This window comes from Dendropsophus ebraccatus, unplaced genomic scaffold, assembly GCF_027789765.1.
Source record: "Dendropsophus ebraccatus isolate aDenEbr1 unplaced genomic scaffold, aDenEbr1.pat pat_scaffold_1119_ctg1, whole genome shotgun sequence".
Classification (NCBI taxonomy): domain Eukaryota; kingdom Metazoa; phylum Chordata; class Amphibia; order Anura; family Hylidae; genus Dendropsophus; species Dendropsophus ebraccatus.
In genome coordinates, this window is record NW_027208536.1 from 2,655 (window position 1) to 14,650 (window position 11,996).

General features: G+C 43.5%; 1 protein-coding gene and 1 pseudogene across 1 annotated transcript; both read left to right on the forward strand.

Annotated features, from left to right (window-relative positions):
- Positions 1-441: 441 nt before the first annotated feature.
- LOC138774794 (oocyte zinc finger protein XlCOF7.1-like) lies at positions 442-2,317 on the forward strand (the record flags this gene model as incomplete). Its single annotated transcript, XM_069955706.1, has 5 exons — positions 442-657; positions 1,458-1,624; positions 1,716-1,839; positions 1,926-1,987; positions 2,084-2,317. Coding segments are annotated over exons 2-5 (480 nt in total), but the record flags the coding sequence as incomplete, so codon positions are not given.
- A 4-nt stretch (positions 2,318-2,321) lies between these two features.
- LOC138774796 (zinc finger protein OZF-like) lies at positions 2,322-10,807 on the forward strand (annotated as a pseudogene).
- Positions 10,808-11,996: the final 1,189 nt, after the last annotated feature.

The following is an 11,996-nucleotide window of genomic DNA, read 5'->3' on the forward strand; positions in this document are numbered from 1 at the left end:
GCCGGGTCCCGCTTCCTGAGCCGGCCGGGTCCCGGAGATTTCAGTGCCTGAAGCCCGGCGCGCGCGCTGAGAGATAAGTCCGATGCCCATAGAGAATGACGGAGCATCGGACTCCCCATTCATTCTCTATGGGCATCTGACTCTGCTGTCAGCGCGCGCCGCGCTTCGGGCGCTGAAATCGGCGGGATCACGTAAGTATAGGGGGATCTAACAGGGGGTCGGGAGCCTGTCACCCCGCACGGGGGGTGGCAGGTGTCCTTTAATAGTAGGAACACAGTGACCTTAGGAAGGTTGGGTTGGCGGCCAGGTTGACCTCTTGCACCAGGTAGCCCCCACCAACCTCCCCCCCCTGCCCCGTCCCTGCGGTGCTGAGTTGTGAGGATAAAGTTTTCTTTCTATGACGCATCACAAGAGCTCAAACATCTTTACACATTCATAACGTGTTTCTTTCTATCGCTGTGCCGGGTTTGTTGTACTTTTTCTTCCCATTCTTTATTATACATTGTATCCTCTACTTTCTATTCATCTCTCCAGGATCCTCTGCTGATATCTTCTATATAAGAGACCGACCCATCAACCATGGAGAGAGACAGAGACAAGATGGCCGAGAGGATAATAACCCTCACCCTACACATACTCTTCCTGCTTACTGGGGAGGTGAGGGATTCTGGGAGTGATGTCATCATGACATCATTCTTATCTATGGAATAACAGATGGATAGGACTGGGGAGGTGAGGGATTCTGGGAGTGATGTCATCATGACATCATTCTTATCTATGGAATAACAGATGGATAGGACTGGAGAGGTGAGGGATTCTGGGAGTGATGTCATCATGACATCATTCTTATCTATGGAATAACAGATGGATAGGACTGGAGAGGTGAGGGATTCTGGGAGTGATGTCATCATGACATCATTTTTATCTATGGAATAACAGATGGATAGGACTGGAGAGGTGAGGGATTCTGGGAGTGATGTCATCATGACATTATTCTTATCTATGGAATAACAGATGGATAGGACTGGAGAGGTGAGGGATTCTGGGAGTGATGTCATCATGACATCATTCTTATCTATGGAATAACAGATGGATAGGACTGGAGAGGTGAGCGATTCTGGGAGTGATGTCATCATGACATTCTTATCTATGCAATAACAGATGGATAGGACTGGAGATGTGAGGGATTCTGTGAGTGATGTCATCATGACATCATTCTTATCTATGGAATAACAGATGGATAGGACTGGTGAGGTGAGGGATTCTGGGAGTGATGTCATCATGACATCATTCTTATCTATGGAATAACAGATGGATAGGACTGGAGAGGTGAGGGATTCTGGGAGTGATGTCATCATGACATCATTCTTATCTATGAATAACAGATGGATAGGACTGGGGAGGTGAGGGATTCTGGGAATGGATGGAGTGATAGTAATGTATCTCTCCATACACAGGATTACACAGTAGTGAAGAAGTCCTCTAGTGGGCGCTGTGGGGCCCTGGGTGTGAAGGATGGGGAAGAACCCTGAGCCCAATCCCGGGGCCCCTGATACATGAGGAAATGGAGGAAGAGAAGATCCTAGAAGTCACCAACAAGATGGTGGAGCTGCTGAGTGGAGAGGTGAGACTGTGGCTGCTGGGAATGCTGGGACATTATACAGTAACACCACTGGAGGGGTGGGGGATGACTGTGTGATCATTGTGTGTGTCAGGTTCCTATAAGGTGTCAGGACGTGGCGGTCTATTTCTCCATGGAGGAGTGGGAGTATGTAGAAGGACACAAGGATCAGTACAAAGATGTGATGCTGGAGGATCAGCAGCCCCTCCCATCAGCAGGTAATAGACAGGACTATATACACACCTCCTCTCTGTATTATCTGGATGGAAAGAATGAATTCAGTCTCTGTATGTGTTCCCTCCAGTCAGATCCAGTAAGAGAACAGCACCAGAGAGATGTCCCCGTCCTCTTCTTCCACAGGATCAGGTAGATGGAGATGTTCCCTATGATCTGTACATCCCACCTGACTTCTCCGACTGTCTGATGACTTCTACAATATTTCTCTCACATCTTATGAATCAGGGGGAAGATGTGAACAATATTAATGCTCCAGAGACAGATGTGAGCGGTAATGAGCAGTACAAGGAGGAAATTACTATCGGGGAGCATCTGAATCATAAAATGGCTATGGACATAGTAGTAAAAGAAGAAGAAGAAGACACAGATGACAGCAGTGATGAGCAGTATAAGGGAGACATTCCTATGGGGAAACATCTAAACTCTATGAATGCCATAGACATAAGGGTAAAAGAAGAGAGACAGATGACAGCAGTGATGAGCAGTATAAGGAGGACATCACTACAGGTAACCGCCCAGGTGAGTAGTGACCACTAAATGCAGAGAACAGTCACACATTCTCCTCAGTCACCGGCTGTAACTATTCTGTGTGGAATATTATAAGCTCTGTGTCCTGTCAGTTTTCCAGCTATATTGTCATTCTGCCTAAATTTTAATATACATCACAGTCCCGGCGGTACCTGTTGTGAAAATTAAAAAAAAAAAAAAAACAGGGGTTGTGATCACTAGCAGCTATGTAATATACTCACTTTATTTATTTATTTTTTATTCCATCTTTAAATCAGCGTTATACATTTGGTTGAGCTCCTTTTTCCTTTCGTGACGATATTTGGTCTTTTCTCTGTTAAAAAAAAAAGAGACAAAACACAGATAGTCCCGCGCTCACAGACATGGCTCGGTAATGACGAGTGCTTGTTACTAGGGTTAAGAATTCATAAGTGATCGAATTCACGACCCCTCATGACCTTTGACCATTATACTTAGTTTAGATGCAGGAAAGGCCTCCGACAAGACCTCATGGCCCTGTATTCCCACCACTATTCAGCGTAGACGGTTTGGCCTTATATTCTCCCATATATTATAACTTACACAGAAACTGACGGCAACTCCAGATCAACAGACTTCATGGTGCGTTTACACACAAAGAGAGACAGATTTTTGAAGCCAAAGGCATGAATAGACTATAAATAGAGAAAAGGCCATAAAGGAAAGACTGAGATTTCTCCTCTTTTCAAATCTATTCTTGGCTTTGGCTTCCAAAACCTGGCAGATAAATCTCTGTGTAAACGCACCATAATACTTTGCCCTTCGACATCTTCACAGGAATGACACAAGGTTGCCCCCTCTCCTCCTACCATCTGCACTGAACAGACATGGAGGGTAGATGGATCATTTTGTCACAGCTATATTCAAATTTTAAAATCCATGGTGAATGCACCCCCCCCCCTTATGTCCCTTTATGAAGTGTTGCCAATGCTGGGCCCTCAGACATTGTCGAGGTGTCACCACGTGTTGCAGCTTCTTCTGATTGCAGAATATACCCAGAAACTACAGGAGGATCTCCAGATGGTTCAGTCCTACTGGGATCAGTAGACTCAATAATCAATCTAAAAAAAAAATCTGATTTAACCCCGTCTCAACAAAAAGTATTCCTGTGAATATTGGTGGACTCAAAATTACAGATGAGTTTTCGCTCAGCAGACAAAAAAGGGAAACTAATTCTTAGAATCAGGAAAAAGAAGCGCAAGATATGGAGGCGATATCGATCCTTGGATCTTCCTGCATACTTCCTGCATATTAGCGGTGTCCTGGAGCCAAGCCCATTCCAGATGCCTCTAAAAACGACTTGGGGCGTAAACACCCTCAACCACCCTTGGTGAGAAGATCTCGAAAGTAGTGGCTTCAGACCAACAACTTAATCAAAATAGTTTCCTGCAATCTACACCACAAAATACTAGTGTACACAGATGCCAGCAAATTAGGGTGGAGAGCCCAGATGGGATCTCAAATATTTCAGGGAACATGTCCTCCCACATGACAAACATGTCTTCCAACTACCAAGAGCTAAAGACCGTGCAGATGTTATTTCTTCAAGCCAAGCATACATTAAAGAATGCACACGTTCACGTGTTATCGGACAACATGTCAGCTGTATCCCATCTAAGGCGACAGGGCAGCTCAAAGGTGACCGCATTGCAGTCCCTATCGATAAGATTTTCATCTGGGCAGAAGAAACATCAGATCTCTGTCTGTTATCCACCTCAGGGAACAATGAATATTCAAGCGGACTTCCTCAGCAGGAGATCATAGATACAGGAGAGTGGTCTCTGAAGAACGCCATTTTTAATCAGGCCACCTCTTACTGGGAGTCCCTGAGATAGACCCGTTCACTACCAGGAACAACCGGAAAGTGGACATCTTTTTTCACTAAATCCGTAGCTCTAGACCAACCTTGGTCCTTTCACCAAGCCAAAGGTCCTACAGGAGATCCTAACAGAAAGGACCACTGTAATACTAATTGTCCCTTATTGGCCCAAGAGGAGTTGGTTTGGTCTTCTTCAAAAGTTAGCGATAGACCATCCGCTACATCTCCCTCTTCTACAGGACCTTCATCAGGGTTCGGTATACCATCCAACCCAGCTCATCTTCTTCTTTCTGCCTGGGTCCTCAAAAGTCCATCCTTAAGAATAGCGGACTTTCAGATGTGGTGATTTCCACGCTGATAAAAAGCAGGAAACCAGTCACAGCAAAGATATATTTGAAGTTGTGTAAAGGTTTTTTTTTGTGCCTGGTGTGATTCTCCACCTCAGATGCCATCACCACCCAACATGCCTCAAATTCTGGACTTCTTACAGGCAGGTTTAGTTAAAGGTCTTAAACCTGCTATCCTTAAAATTCAAACTTCTGCTTTATCCGCTATGCATGATACCAACCTAGCCGACCATCGTTGGATCAAGAGATTATAAAAGAGGCATCAAAAATTAATCCTACCCTATAAAATATTTATCCGCATTTAAATGTAGTCTTGGAACGTATTTCTAGATCTCCTTTGAGACTACGCTCCTTTAAGACTGCTTTCTTAGTTGCCATCTCCTCAGTAAGGCGGATACGTGAGCTCCAGGCTCTAACCATAGCCTGTCCCTACTGTGTTATCCAAGATAGGATAATCCTGAATACAGATCCTAACTTCCTACCTAAGGTGGTTTCAGATTACCACCGATCACAAGACATCGTTCTTCCATCTTTTTGTGAAAATCCAAAAAATGATCTGGAAGAAAAGTTCCATACCCTGGATGTCCAAATGTTCTTCAAGCTGTGGTCCCTCACTAAGGTAAATGTTGGCATTGTTCTATGGTGGCGTCGTGGAGCTCATCACAGCAAGCTGACATTTACAGAAAAGACAATGAGCATCAAAGAGAAAATATAGGAAAGCCTCAGTTTTCATATTTACAACGTGAAAAATGTTTTACTCACAAAAAATATCTGATAGGGGAGAGGGCATTTTCATGTTCAGACTGTGGAAGAATTTTTACTCAAATCATCTCTTGTTCATCATCAGAAAACTCACACAGGGGAGAAGCCATTTTCATGTTCGGAATGTGGAAAATGTTTTACTCTGAAATCAAATCTTGTTAAACACCAAAGAATTCACACGGAAGAGAAGCCATTTTCATGTTCAAAATGTGAGAAATGTTTTACTTGTAAATCAAATTTCACAAAAGAAAGTAGCCAGTTCCATGTTCAGAAAGAGGGGCTGTTTTTCTAAGAAATCATGTATTTTTAAAAAATCTGATAATATATTTAAACATCAAAGTCACACAGATGACAAGCCATTTTTACGTTCAGATCGTGGCAAATGTTTTACTGAAAAATCAAATCTTGTTTAACATCGAAGAATTCACACAGAAGAGAAGCCATTTTAATATTCAGAGTGTGGGAAATGTTTTACTCAAGCCAAACAGCCAAACTATAGCAGCTGCAGTACTGGGTTTATTACAGAAGGACCAATGTGGTAATGCATGTTCATTCAAGTGTCAAAAGTTGGAAAAATCACAATTTAAAAAAAGTAAAATTTCAATTTCTGCCATAGACAGCAGTGGACATCTGCGGATCAGCGGCGTAACATCAATTTTCTCCCAGGAAAGCAGTGGATATTGGTAATTGAGAAGCGTAAAGTGACACTATCTCCCAAGGACAGCAGTGGACATCGGTGGGCCAGCTGCATTAAATTAAGTTTTCTTCTAGGACAGCAATGGCCGTTGGTGAATCAGCTGTGTATACTCACCTCTTCTCTATGACATCATTGGACGCTGGTGGATCAGCGTTGTAAAATGGTGCTTTCTCCCAGAAAAGCAGTAGACAGCGCGCGCACATGGGCTCTCTTCGACCCAGAAGGACTTAGCACAGACACCAGTAGATGGCAGCAGAAGCACTTGTGAGGAGCGACTAGCACAGACAGGATCTGTAGCGGGAATCACCTTTTTTTTAATAACGCTCCCATGAATTTTCACACATCCTTTTTTTTTTTAAATATTAAGTAAAATTATTATACTACGACTATTGAGCTGAATGGGCTTCCTGATATGATCTGCAGTGAACGGACATGGAGGGTAGGTGCCACAGCTGGATTTAAAATTTTGAAATCCATGTTGCATCCCCCCTTATGTGCCCCTAAGTATTCAGATATGTCTGTAGCGCCCGGTTGAAGTGGTGACAGTGCTCGGCCCTCAGACACTATTGAGGTGTCACCAGGTGTTACTGCTCTCTGGGAGGGATGGTAAGATGTGGTGCACCCCAATGGGTAATAAGTCCAGACAGTCAGGGTTCACAGGAAACAGCGGTTTCTTCTTCGTCTTCTGTGCGGTCTAGCAGAGTCTCTTCACTTCTCTGGTCTCTGCAGAATACCAGGTGACTGACTCTTCCTTTTATAACTGTTTGGGAGAAAATTAGAACTTTCTAGTGGGCGGGGTGGAGTGGAGAAGCACGGCCTTAACAGATACAATGTTTCAACTTACATAGAAACATAGAAGATTGTCGGCAGAAAAAACCCACTAGGTCCATCAGGAAAGCGTCCGGAGTTCCACTCACCTTCCGCCTCTGCCCCGTCGTCCTGCCCTCTTCGTCCGCATCCTTGTCTGCAGGTACCCCCCGCGGCCACTCGCGGCACCCCCACACCCCCCCCCCCGCGGCCACTCGCGGCACCTCCGCACCCCCCGCGGCCACTCGACGCTGACAGGACATGATGGGAGTTCTACTTCTGCAGCCTGTGGCCATCCAGGTTGTAGAAGTACAACTCCCACCATGCCCCTGCTGACAAGTCATGATGGGAGTTGTACTTCTACAACCTGGATGGCCACAGGCTGCAGAAGTACAACTTTCATCATGACCTGTCAGCCAAGCATGATGGGAGATGTAATTCTGCAAGCTGTGACCATCCAGTTTGCAGAAATACATGTCCTATTTTTCTCATCAGTAAATCCTGAAGGTTTTTCCTGATGGTTTCCTGAAGGTAAAAACGGATTACTGTCAGGAAATCCTGATACTTTCCTGATGACATTTAAGGCCTCCTGATCAGGATTTCCTGACAGTAAAAACTGACACGGATGTGTGAATGGGGCCTAAGTCTTTCCTGATATGGTTTATGCCTCACACCCTCCACCATTTATGTAGCGCGTCTTTGGACCCGTTCTATTTTATCAATGTCCTTTTTTAGATGAGGTTTCCAGAACTGGACACAGTATTCCAGATGTGGCCTCACCAGAGCTCTATACAGCGGGATCACAATCTCCCTCTTCCTACTGGTTATACCTCTAGCTATACACCCCAGCATACGATTTGCTTTCCCCACCGCCTGGTTGCACTGGTGACTCATTTTAAGGCTGTCCGATATCATTACCCCTAAATCCTTCTCTTCTGAAGTCTTTTCCAACACAGAACTGCCGATGTGATACTCTGATAGAGGATTCCTCCTCCCCAAGTGCATTATTTTACATTTGGAAACGTTAAACTTTTCAATTTGCACAGTTTGGACCACTTATCTAGCCAAGCTAAATTGTTTTCCATATTACTGACACCTCCAGGAATATCAACCCTTTATGGGGTTGATGGGAACTGTATCAAAAGCTTTGCTGAAGTCCAGATAGGCGATATCCACAGCACCACCTTCATCCAGCACTATTGTGGCATAATCAAAGAAATCAATGAGATTAGTCTGACATTATCGGCCCCCAGTAAAGCCATGCTTTTTTGGATCCATCAAAGTTGTTGATTCTTAGGCGATCCATTATCTCTTTTTTTCGTCATTTTCACTACTACAGATGTCAGGCTCACTGGCCTGTAGTTACTGGGCTCTTCTCTACTCCCCTTCTTGTGGATTGGTATAACATTGGCTGTTCTCCAATCATCGGGGACATCTCCTGTTAGCAGGGATTGGTTATACAAATCTGTCAGGGGGGCAGCAATCACAGCTTTATATCACACAATCACAACTTTAGTATGCCACATACTTTGATTGAGTTTCCATACAGGTCTATGGGAATGACACAGCAGCTTCTTTCTAGACATAACAACATTGAAAAGATCAGTGTCTGTTTTTTCCCCTCCAAAACCTCAGCTCTGCACACCATCTCACAGCAACAGTGGAAAACTACCGGCTTCTAAGCTTCCTGTGTCATAGCTTGGCTTTATATTACCCCTTCAGAGTATGGTGCAGGTACAGTGCAATTACAGTGAACATAACAAAAAGACCTTATATACCGAGTACAAGTGTGCACAACAAAACAACACAGTGCAAGTTATCCCTGAAAGTACAATAAAGTGAGATACTCATGGCCTTCCATTATAGTGAATGTCCGCAGGTGTCCATGATCACAGGTACCTTACTCCTGGGCGCTACATTTGTCCCCTGTATGTATATGTGTATATATACCCTCATACACACACACTGAGCCCTCCGAGCAGTATTAGGGTCCTTTTACACATACAGATAAATCGCTCATTTAGTGAACGACAAGTGATGATTTTTTGTTATAAACGAGAAGGTAAATCGCTATGAAACGTTTATAATGCGATCATAATTACCATAGTAAATGCAGTTGTATATATTCTGTGAATATCCGTAATTGCGGTCGTATCTATATACTGTGAGCGACGAGCGTTTACACTGAAAGACTGGAGAAGGATTAACAATGATTTTGAGGTCGGCCCGAAAGATACGATCGGCGACATACAAGCGAATATTCGTTGTAGTTGTGATCGTTGCCGCATTTACACCAGAAGATTATTGATTAAATTTCTTTTTTTTTTTACGATAATCAGGCCGTGTAAAAGGCCCTTTAGATAAGATACCTCTCAGGTTGCAGGGGCTGCGGCTGCTTCCTGTTGGCTTGTACTCCACCCATGTCCTGCAAGTGTTATAAATAGAGATGTGGCTCCCATCTGCCCAGTTGTAGGCTTATTCAGCCCAGGAGAGGCCATTGCTAGTGTGAGAATGCTGGAGTAGGGACCATGTCTCTGAGGACACCTTAATGTGGTGACACGGTGCACTCTGTAGGGTCAAATAGTTTGGCGAAGATCCTCATTTTGTAATATCTATAGAGCAGGTTTTTATCGTGTGTATACGGGGGGGGGAGTATGTACAGTAAGTGTTTGCACCTGTAGGTTGCTGTTGCACTTTCTGTATTTCAGGTTATTGATATGTAGGGGGTCAGTAGTCCTATTTTTTATTTGAGAAGAGTTTCCATTTCTTTTCCTACTAAGGACGTCATCTCCCCGGCCTCCAGCTTCTAGATTCTTCTCCCTGACACTTCCTGTGGATGGGAACAGATCTGATCATTCTTATTATGTTACATAAAAAAGAGTAACTTTCCATGTCTGCAATATGTTTAAGCTTCTATTACTGGGAAATAAGAGAAATGCTGTTTTCTCCTTTGCAGATGATTCTACCAGGAGCTCAGGGGGACATCAGATCTCCTCAGAGGATCATATCACACAAGATACATATGAGGAGCCGTCCACTATGCCAGATACACCCTCAGCCCCTCACAGCAATGTAGTCAAATCCAGTCTTCTTCACCATCAAAGAACTTACAAAGGGGAGGAGACATTTTCATGTTCAGAATGTGGAAAATGTTTTAACGTGAAATCACATCTTGTTGAACATAAGAGAATTCACACAGGGGTGAAGCCATTTTCATGTTCAGAATGTGGGAGATGTTTTACTTATAAATTAAATCTTGTTAAACATCAAAGATGTCACACAGACAAGGCGGCATTTTCATGTTCAGAATGTGGGAAATATTTTACTCTGACATCAAATCTTGTTAAGCATCAAAGAATTCACACAGGGTGAAGCCATTTTCATGTTCAGAATGTGGAAATGTTTTACTTTAAAATCAAATCTTGTTATACATCAAAAAATTCACATAGACGAAAAGGCATTTTCATGTTCAGAATGTGGGAAATGTTTTACTCTGACATCAAATCTTGTTAAGCATCAAAGAATTCACACAGACGAGAAGCCATTTTCATGTTCAGAATGTGGGAAATGTTTTACTGAGAAATCAAGTCTTGTTGACCATCAAAGAATTCACACAGGGGCCACACCATTTACATGCTCAGAATGTGGGAAATGTTTTAATAAGAAATCAAATCTTCTTTGCCATCAAAGAATTCACACAGGGGTGAAGCCATTTTCATGTTCAGAATGTGGAAAATGTTTTATAGTGAAAACACGTCTTGTTGACCATCAAAGAATTCACACAGGGGAGAAGCCATTTTCATGTTCAGAATGTGGAAAATTTTTCTCATAAATCAAATCTTGCTAAACATAAAAGAATTCACACAGACAAGAAGCCATTTAATACTCGGAGTGTGGAAAATGTTTTACTCAGAAATCAAATCTTGGTGTTGGGAGATGAGCAATTTCTCAGTAAAACAGACAAACTATAGCAGCTGCAGTACTGGGACTGTTACAGAAGGACCAATGTGTTAATGCATGTTCTTGTAAAAGTGTCAAAAGTTGGGAAAAAAAATCACAATTTAAAAAAACAAACAAAAAAACAAGCTTATCATATATGAGTAACAAAAGCTTATATTGACAGTTAGAATGAGTTACTGCAGCAAGTCAATATTTGCATTGTTGACCCTTCTTCTTCAGGACCTCTGCAGTTCTCCCTGGCTGCTCTCAATCAACTTCTGGACCAAATCCTGACTGATAGCCGTCCATTCTTGCACAATCAATGCTTGCATTTTGTCAGAATTTGTTGGTTTTTGTTTGTCTACCCATCTCTTGATGATTGACCACAAGTTCTCAATGGGATTAAGATCTGGTGAGTTTCCAGGCCATGGACCCAAAATCTCTATGTTTTGCTCCCTGAGCCATTTAGTTATCACCTTTTGCTTATGGCAAGGTTGCTCCATCATGCTGGAAAAGGCATTGTTGATCGCCAAACTGCCTCTTGGACGGTTGGGAGAAGTTGCTCTTGGACGTTTGGGAGAAGTTCTCTTGGAGGACATTCTGGTACCATTCTTTATTCATGGCCGTGTTTTAGGCAAGACTGTGAGAGAGCCGATTCCTTTGGTTGAGAAGCAACCCCACACATGAATGGTTTTAGGATGCTTTACAGTTGGCATGAGACAAGACTGGTGGTAGCGCTCACCTCGGTCTTCTCCGAATAAGCTGTTTTCCAGATGTCCCAAACAATCGGAAAGGGGATTCATCAGAGAAAATGACTTACCCCAGTCCTCAGCAGTCCACTCCCTGGACCTTTTGCAGAATATCCGTCTGTCCCTGATGTTTTTTCTGGAGAGAAGTGGCTTCTTTGCTGCCCTCCTTGAGACCAGGCCTTGCTCAAAGAGTCTCTGCCTCACAGTGCATGCAGATGCACTTACACCTGCCTGCTGCCATTCCTGAACAAGCTTTGCACTGCTGGTAGCCCGATTCCACAGCCGAAACACTTTAAGAGACGGTCCTGGTGCTTGCTGGTCTTTCTTGGGCGCCCTGGAGCCTTTTTGGCAACAATGGAACCTCTCTTCTTGAAGTTCTTGATGATACGATAGATTGTTGACTGAGGTGCAATCTTTCTAGCTGCGATACTCTTCCCTTTTAGGCCATTTTTGTGCAGTGCAATGATGACTG